Here is a 9,849-nt window from a genome sequence, read left to right on the forward strand (position 1 = left end):
GTTGATATTTCAGGCGCGTTGCATTGCAAGTAGTTACAGCTTAATGTAATCTAGTATTATCTAACCAGCCTATTACGTTGAGTAAATGTAAAATGCTATAAATTATAGATGTCCATTTGGCTATTTAGTGGTAATTTATAAACGGTCAGTCGGCTTTTTGAGATTTTAATAAGGATACTCGTTTTAAAATGTTTGTCCCATTGTAGTGTATCAAAACAACCAACCATTAGGCCACCCTTTTGAAGACATGCTATTAAAAAAAATAAAACCTAGACGACTTTTATTTAATAAAACGTTCGAAATGTCAATAGCCGTAGGGTTTTCTAGTCTGTTATTTGTACAGTTTGGTCAATCATTAATTTATTTCGCGATTCACTGTATAGCTTTTAAGTTACGTCACAAGGCAAGTTTGTTGTTTAATACAATAAAATCAAGTTTGAAAGTTAGTAATGTAGTAATATCCGAATAAATTAAACAGAGGGAGTTATTTAGGCATTAATGTATCCCATGTTTTAATGAGCTAAAATATTGGTTGATATAACAAAAAACTTATTAAGATGTTTTCTATCTGCTAGTGTTACCTAAAAATAAAATGTTTACTACAAAAACTGTGTAAAAGTTAAGTAGATCATGTTCTAGTTGAGGTTATTGTTTCGATATACGTTTGTTGCTTTTACAAAAACAGCTTCACTTTAAACTGCTGTCTGATATCGATTTTCGGAATATCGACGTGCATTATGGAATTTAGACATTAAAACTTTAATAAGATAACCGATCTTTGTTTCTAGGCGCCTGATTTAGTAACAGTTCAGTAAGCACGTTATATATAACCATAACAATGAGGTGTAGTGCAACCTCAATATTTTTAACCTTGTTGTCTTTGGTCGGATCTAGTTTATACATAGCCTGTGGATACATTGCCTTGGAAAGCACATTGACGTTATTTAAAAACTATGGACCGGTAAAAGGTACGTTACTTTTTAAGTGAAAACTGTACTTGTGACCCATTTGTAAACTCTATTGTTCTGTTGTTTGTGTCTGTTAAAAAGTCACGATTCTGTATCTTACAAGCTTACGCTGTAACAGGAATCGCGATACGCATGAAAGATCAGCGTGAACTAATCTGTTTGTACTAATAATTTTGCCTCACTTTATCGTTTGGCTGACTGGCACTTGAGAATGTAAGTTACCGTGTTTTCGTTCATTAGTGCCTGTAAACTAATGTTTTAATGGGAACAAATGCATTGCGGTATTAAAACTGTCACACCATTTAAATTAATCGATTGAAATGTGATCACCAATAACGTAAAGTGTAAACCAAGGCTTATCATTCAAAGTTAAATCCATAATTCTGAGGTGTTTTTTATTCTATGCAGTAGCTTGTAATACGATTCGTTTGTATTTACTTAATAGAGTTATTACGAATTATTAGTATCGCGTTTTCCTGTTAAATTTGATTAATGAGATTTTGCGATTTCGTCTTAGTTTGAAGTGCCTTTCATCGATTATACGCTTAAGGGCATTACGGGTGGCTGGCTCAAAACGCAAAAAGTTTAAAGTAATGCACAAAATGCTCGTTAAGTCTGTTTGTATATTCTTCGCGAAATCCGTAACGTTGACGGATTAGGAAAGGCAAACAGTTTTTTGTTGTTCGTGGATATATTATTACAACGAAAAACAATTGCTTAAAACATGAAATTTCTTTAAAATTAACAACAAACCCATTCAAACTATAAAATAGTTTGTTATATCTAAAAATAAGTGTTGATATAACACCTAAAAAAGACGTTAAAATTTCAAAAAATAATATAGTTTTTTGTCACGCGTGTAAGAAGGTAATCCAATCCAAATTTAAGTAAAAAAATGTGCTTATTTATTATTATGGTTTAAATTTAAATTTGGGAACAAAAACAAACACCTTATCGTATTTTAATTATTAACATTGACGTTTTATTTGTTGCCCCTTTGAATATTTTATGGGAATCGTCAAAAGTGACAGTTTGCATTACACCTTCAGTAAAAACATAAATTATAATAAAACAAAAGTTTTAGCATAAATTATAAATTACCTAAACTGAAATAAACTCTAAATATGTAAATAATATTTTGGCTCTTGAATTCATCAATGGCAATGTATGAAAGAAAATTAATTTTTAACCAATGTTCAAGTATATTGAACAATTCGCGTTAACAATACTTATTTATATACTACATTTTTACAAAACAACACCATAGGCCTATTTAGATACTGACGTCATTCCTAAATTTTTATTCTATTTTAGGTCGGGGTAATCCAGCTCTCGACCCCCCAGCAGAATATTGGATAAATCCTAAGACCCAAGCTTGGGAGCCAATTAACCCCAACAACAGGGGCAACCTAGTACCCGGGGTGTAAGTTTTACTTATATATATATTTAATTTTTTTAAGTTTTTGTAAATTTTTACTTGTTAATTACTACGCGCAAGGGTAAGGGTACTTAATTTGTAGAAAAAGATTGGTTAACCAAATTTGGTATTAAATATAGCGTATTCGACAAGAAAGTGTGACAACCCAATTTACATGAATCTTTGTTTTGACTTTAAACTACCAATTTATGATTCATAATGTCTCAAAACTGATTGTATACTGAATTTAATATATTCATTAGACCTTCACGCCTGTAATAATGATATCTTTGCCGCCATTCCGATGACACATGATGCGATTTTCTGACTGGTTATGCCTGTCTAGTCGCGTGACGTCACGACCTAAAACGCTGTATTTAAATTAGGATTACTGCTCGTAGGAATGCGTTCAAACCTGTCAAAAATACACATCAAAAAATAAAATTAAAATTTTTTTTTTTAGAAGTTTTAAAATTTTTTTTTTTAGGTTTTAATTTTGGGCGTATACGTAACACCGCTTCGTTAAGGTGTTTCTTGTACTCTATCTCGAGGAATGGCGTAATAATAAAACTTTAACAATTAGTTTATTGTTTGCTGCTTATAAAAACAACTTAATTACAGATAACATTACCAATAAACAATGCGGGCTCTTACAGTAGATGGCTTGAAACGCCTTTGTAATAATAATAGAAATGGTGTAGAAAACTTAATTGTTTTCTTCGAATTATGTTAAAGATTTAAAAATGCTAAATTGATCATAAAAATGCTAAATTGATCATAAAAAAAGATTTGCTTTCTGTGTGGTCTTTTTTATTTAACAATATAAATACCTTTTTTTGTTGCATGAAACAAATTGGATTTTGTGTTATCGTAAAATTAATCCTGTTTTGTTTTTGGGTCACACAAAAATACACAAACAACGCCTTATCTAATCCAAGATTATCTTGGCAGAAATTGAAAACAATAGGTTTAAGTTGGAATAACATCATTAGGCAAAAATTATGTGGAATTAGTAAATTTTGTATTTATTTTGACAGGTTCAAGGGTATACAATATTACCTAATTGTCCTCGCGGTTTTAATGGTCTTTAATACTGTTTTGTTTGTGACGGATTCTATACGAAGTAAGAAAGCAGTCAAGGATCGAAATTACCAAGGAAAACGAACTGGTATATCAAGCATAAGTTGTACTGGATGGGTAAGGAAAACTATTTCTCTTTACAAATATTTTAAAAATATTTCACGTTTTAAGTTACTTAATTTAAGGCCAAAAACAATGTTTTAATTTTTGTGCATTATTCTAATAAGTTTATTAGTATTTTAAACACTTTTTAATGTTTTTAAAACAAATGTTATTAATTATTAACTTATGTTTCACAGCTTTTGAGCAACGTTTAAATACCATTTAAGGCTGTTTGACGCAAAAACTTAAATGTGATTCAAACCACGGCCTTAATTTGCGAGTCATGTTTAAAAATATTTAATTAAAAACTTGTTTGTTTTCTAGCTTGCAGGTTACAGTGTATTTTGGGCAATTCTGTGGTTCGCCATGGCAGGATTTTGTGTTATACCGATTCTCGAGTTCAGAATCACGATGCAGAGATGTTGGGATTTGGAAAACCCGATGTGGAGTCCTGGGACAAGTCAGGGAATTTGTATCGACCTTGTTCAGTATGGTAGGTCAGCCTAATTAAATAGAAATTTTACAAACATGATTTTTAATTTAAAAAATAAAAATTTATACAACTTTATTAAAATCTTTATGCCAGGTTCAATAATATGCAAATATTTAAATTTTTAAGGGCGTTAAAAGAAAGGGGTCGACTTTTGGGCATTTTTATTTCAACGCGTTTAAATATATACAAAGATACACAAAAAAACGTATCGCTAGAAATTTCAAGTTTCTTTTAGCGCAGCGTGTTTTACACGCAGCTTAAAATTAACACTTTAGCTCTAAAATTTCAAGCTGTCAGCTGATTGCACCATTTACCGCACAAAGTGTTACGTCATTTAGCGTAATAATACCAAGGCGATTTCCTAATAGCTTAGTGCGATATCCTGAATCAGATTTACACTTCCCAATAAAATTGGGTTGACGTTTTTATGCATTTACTTGTTTGATGTTAACGCTGCCAAAAGCATTTCTTAATTAAGTCATGCTATAAAAATAGAAAATCGTGTAAACGCATACCTGAAAAGCAATCGTTTTAATTGAAATCAGGAAAAAAATGAATTATCTTAATGCCTAAATATAATTATAAAAATTTCCATAACACTTTGTTTAATTAAACTAAATCAACTCAATATTTTTTTTAAAATTTCGTATTAACTTTATTTGATATTTTTTTACAGGACTGGTTTTCTTCAAGGAAACACAAGATAGCGGATTTGGGCTTATCTGTGGTCCGGGGGGGAGTTATAACCCTCCACACGGAGATTTAGAAGGATTTTGTAATGACGTAAGTCAACTTCGTAAACAAAATATTGATTAAAATTTATACTAAATATTTATGCTAATTATTACTAAGGCACTAGTAAAATATATTTAAAAATAATTCTTAAATTGGTTCGTAATATTTTGCTTACATAGAAATATTCATTTTTTTAGTATTACCCAACGTTTAGTTATTACGTCATTGCTTTTGCTGGAGCATCAATAACAATGATAAGTATGGTAAGCACTTTGTTAATTAATTTTGTCAATAATTTATTACAAAAACGACATAAAAACTTACTACTTTGTTGTATTTAATCATATTTATGGGCACATATGCTTTCTTATTAAAACGATTAGTATACTGTATGCTTTACTTACTAACTAAACAACGTTAAAGAAGCTAACGACACTTTTTTCGTTTTAGATATTCTTTGCCTTGCGCCATGCTACCAATTTCGTTTACCTAAAAGTTCGGAGATATGAACAACCCTCCCCACACAACCATTTACCCGGAAAACACCCAAGCCATGGCAGTCACTATGGCAACAGCATGGGCAACCCCAACTACGAACATAACGTCATATTAGTTGACCCTGACCATGCGCCGCAAGAAGTAGTATTTGACCACTACCCTGCAGGTCCAGGTGGGTAAACGTATTGTCATATTTCGTGACGTAATGTTTTATTAAAATCGTGGGTAAAAATGACGTCATATATATTGATGTGGCGTAATGTAATTAAATGGTCTAAATGATTTTTATTTATAGGTTCTGATTTGCAATTGATATTAATGAGCGTCTAAATATAACTTTCTTACAACTGTTATGTAATTATCAATTAATATATAAATTAGACATTATACTGTATTCTTATGCATAAAAATAATATGTCCAAATTTTATGTTTTCCGAAAATCCTCATTAAAAATGTTACTCATTCAAAATTATTAATGGTATAAAATTTTTAATCGAACTCATTATTTTTTGAATTAGAATTGCAGAACACGTTTTTAATATTAGTTGCGACGGTATTTTTAGTCGTTAATTTAAATATAAATTAATTCCTAAAACTTTACAGTAAAAATGTCGTAAAAAAACGCTGCCAAATAGGTACAATTGAAATATAAACGTTTTTGTTCCCTTATTTATTTTCAAAACATGACATCATTATATCAATATTGACATTACGGCCTTTTTTATTTCAAGGTATAAGTTAATGTTTGAATGCAACTTCGGAATATTGAATATTTGATTATATAAATCTATCTTAACAGTATGTAGTTAAGGGGTGTGTCAATTTAAATTATGTTTTCTCTCAATTTTTTTACCTATGTTTTAAGAACTCCCACTGAAAAACAATTTCGTTTTATTAATTTGTTTTGTATTGTCAGTACAATTGAATGTCCTAAAAACTTAGTATTCCAATTTATAAAATAGAAATAAGTTTTTTTTTAAGCGATCGATTTGTGTTATTATAAAATATTCATTTGTTTTACCTTAAAATATATAATGAATACTAAATATAATTTGAGCCGTAAAAAACGATTAATATTTGATGATTTTTTTAATAGAGGATGGCATTGAACTAATCGAACGCGAGAGAGATTATTATCCCAACAGCGACAATCTCCCAAACGGCGATTCCCGAAAACACAACGGTCGTAAGTATATCAAGATCTAGTTAACTTGGTGTTTTGCCCTAATACCCTGGGCCTTCATAAGCTTTATTTTGGCCACACTAGCTTTGTGTTCTACCATCGAGAACTTGTACTTTTCGGGTACGAGATATATACACTTTAACGAAAATTTCGTTTTTCTTTTATTTTTTTGTGCGGAGTCACGCTTAGACAATTCTGAAAACAAAAAACCTCCCAGGACATGTTCGAAATTTTTCGAATTTGAAAACATTTGTTTTTGTTACTGTAGCGCCCGTGGATTTCGAAAGCGTTTAAACACAGAGTCCACCCTCGATTTTAAAAGTACGTTGCATACACAATACGAACTACTAACCATCCAGATCAAAATAACATTAAAAGCTTGAATGTCGCGGTGCTATAACTAACCCGTCACTTAAACAGTGCTTTAATGTTGATGTACTTTAACTTTTGTAACTGAATAGTAGTTAATGCGCGGTGGCTGCTCGGTTACTATACAAGTTAAAGTTACGCAGTAAATATAGAATATTGTTAAAATTAGTTAAAAAAAAAATTTAAATTTAAAAAAATAGATAAAATTGCATGATTTAGAGAAAGTTGTTAAAATAATCTAGAACCCCACAAACACCAAACTTTTATTTATCCAGGCCGATATAGCCGCACCTCTTCCTACCTCCCGGAGGACTCCGTTCCAGCTTACAGCTCGCGAAGCGGGCACGACTCGAAGTCGCGCAACCGCCATCATAGCAGCGACAGCGACACTTACCGAAAACGCGACGATCGACCTAAAAGCCGCTCGGGGACGCACAGGCGCGACCGATCTTCAGATTACTCGTTGGACAGCGCGGGCGACAGACATCGACGTCACAGACGACGCGATAGTCGACAAGACCATAGTGACGTCACACACGATTACAGCAGTAACGAAGAAGACGCAGCGCAATCCACTGTCAGCTACAAGCCGAAACCACTCAGGCGCAACAAGTCGCGCGGCGCAAAGAGCGACTCGAATCTGTTCCGCCAATCAGGTCGCAGAAGCAAGCGCGCGTCGATGCGCGACGAATACGAGAGTCCACCTAGCGATTATTATTACCAGGAAGATGTCGAACGCAAACAATCACGCAAAGATCGATCCAGAAGCGTCATGGGATAAAAAAGTCGCTTCATATGAAAATGATTTTTTTTAAATTGGATGTAATGGTCAATTCTACGAAAGTGAAAATAGTCTTATTTTTAACCTAAATCACATCATATTTTATTTGATAATGCGATTTTTATTATTGTGCTTTAATTAAACGACTTGCTGCTCGCTCTACTTAGATGTACCCTAGCTTTGGCCGAATATTTAACTTGTAAAGTTGAAATTTAAAAGCCCTGCAGTTATAAGTTGTATTCGATCCTATTTATCATTTAATTCTTTTATCAAGTTTTTAGCTTTGCAGTTTTTTTTAAGTATTTTTAGCGCAATCTTTGTAAAGGTTTGCACTGTTTATATAAATGCACAGTCACAGTCAAATTGACTGTTTTAGGTACCCCACCAATTTAATAATCGGTTAAAATATTGTGGTGCTTAATATAACATGTTCTGATATCATATTTTGTTGAATTCAAAAGTCTGTTTTAATTTGTTATTAATATGTTATACTTCATTTAGCAAATTACTAAAAGTATGTAAAATGCATTTTGTAACAAAGTTGTTAATTAAATCAAGTTTTAATTCATAAAAATATGTTAATTTGTTATTTTTAAATATATAAGAATTTTGACTACTTAACCAAATTTGATTCTATTTTTTTTACAATTTTATACTTGCACAAGTTTCAAAGTTCTCTTTTCCATAAGAAAACGTGATTTAAACGCTAATTAGAAATCAACAATTCTGTAGGCAAGACAGAACTGTGTAGGCTAGATACGTTATCATTTCAAATACAACCTCCAGCATTAAGTGTTAAACAGAGTTTCGAAGTATGTTACTTTGACTATTGCTACAATTGTTCGGTAATCGGACAGCTACTTTTATTAACGCTATACTATAAATTCAAGAAGCTATCAAGTAACTAACAAAGAGTATATTAAATTGTTTATGTTAATGGCTGTTTATTAATTTGTTTAGCTAAAAATAGATTTATGAACAGAATTCAATTAAGAAATTGAAAGCAGATTTTTGTTCCTGAAAACTAATAAATGTATACGAGTAAATGTTATCAGGTAAGATTGAGATTTACTTTACGTTGAACTAAATAATACGAAAGAATCGAAGCAGTAATTAAAAATATAAACAAACATAAAGGTTAAATAGTTAACTGATGTAAAGAAACTACGTGACGTCATATTCATACCAATGTTGTATAAAGCAAATTTCAAATTACGTTTTAAAGATATTAAGATGACTTATAGTGCACCAAAAGTGTTTATCGTGCAAAAAATGTTCTAAATTATATAAAAAAAAATTGTAAACATGACGTCACAAGGTCACTTGAAGATAGTTAACTTGAAACAAAATATTATTTAACCTCAACGTTTTTTGATATTTTCGTTAATGTGCATTCAGTAATAAATTTGCGGTTAATGATTTTATTTTTTTTGACATATGAATAGTAATATTTTTTTTTAAATTTTGATAAAAAATGCTACACTAGACTAGTCGGGTAATTATTTTAATAGTAATTAAATATTAAAAAAAAAGTTTAAGTTTTTTATGTAAAATTATTTATGAATATAAGATCACGTGGTCACTTGAAATCGGTCAACCCAAAATAAAAAAACTTTAAGGTTTTTTTAACATTTTCGTTAATTTTTTTATTTTAGTTAAGGCTATGCGCCTTTATTTAAAATATTAAATTTAAAGATTTTGGAATTTTTATGAAATATGTTCATAACTTTTTTGACTATTAATACTTTTTTAAAATTTTGTTAAAAATACGTCTAAGATTGCAACATTTCAGCTGGATCCAGCTGCACTGTTTAACCTTTTTTGGTAACAAACTCTCTGTTTAGTCTAAGCGCGTTTTAGCTTAATTAAAAATTTGAAACAACTCGGGACTCGCGGTAAAGGAATTTCTCGGGCAGGCGCACTAATTATGACGTCACATTCCTCGCGCCTCGCTTAATGGAAAATTCTGTTTCCTATGCTTTATATCAAACTTAGTTCAGCCATAGTAAATTATATTTTTCCCCTTTTCTTAATTATAAAAACCAAAATCGAGGGTTCGTTAGTGCTTCTTCATATTTGTATAATTATTTTGCAAATACATAACTTAAAATGAAAAGTTTTTTTTTGTGCAATCTTATTTAATTTAATATTTTTTGCAATAAAAACTCAATTTTTTTAATAAACAAAGTATGGTTCGAAATCATTTATTTTCAAAGCTAATC

The 9,849-nt window shown here is 30.8% G+C and overlaps 1 protein-coding gene across 1 annotated transcript; it reads left to right on the forward strand.

The window, feature by feature from the left end:
* Nucleotides 1-792: 792 nt before the first annotated feature.
* Nucleotides 793-8,242, forward strand: LOC145750227 (uncharacterized). The gene is made up of 9 exons (XM_082566211.1): nucleotides 793-968; nucleotides 2,283-2,391; nucleotides 3,423-3,582; nucleotides 3,892-4,060; nucleotides 4,737-4,843; nucleotides 4,993-5,058; nucleotides 5,246-5,465; nucleotides 6,391-6,480; nucleotides 7,122-8,242. Exons 1-9 carry the CDS (start codon nucleotides 839-841, stop codon nucleotides 7,625-7,627), a joined length of 1,557 nt encoding a protein of 518 aa, XP_082422337.1. The 5' UTR covers nucleotides 793-838; the 3' UTR covers nucleotides 7,628-8,242.
* The last annotated feature ends 1,607 nt before the right edge of the window (nucleotides 8,243-9,849 follow it).

Source organism: Corella eumyota, chromosome 1 (assembly GCF_963082875.1).
Source record: "Corella eumyota chromosome 1, kaCorEumy4.1, whole genome shotgun sequence".
NCBI classification, from domain to species: domain Eukaryota; kingdom Metazoa; phylum Chordata; class Ascidiacea; order Phlebobranchia; family Corellidae; genus Corella; species Corella eumyota.

Bases quoted from the DNA above. Each gene is read 5' to 3' on its own strand.
- LOC145750227 (XM_082566211.1), top strand. From the start codon at position 839: ATGAGGTGTAGTGCAACCTCAATATTTTTAACCTTGTTGTCTTTGGTC. The intron at 4,844-4,992 runs GTAAGTCAACTT...TCATTTTTTTAG, and splicing joins TAGAAGGATTTTGTAATGAC to TATTACCCAACGTTTAGTTA. The intron at 6,481-7,121 runs GTAAGTATATCA...TTATTTATCCAG, and splicing joins TTCCCGAAAACACAACGGTC to GCCGATATAGCCGCACCTCT.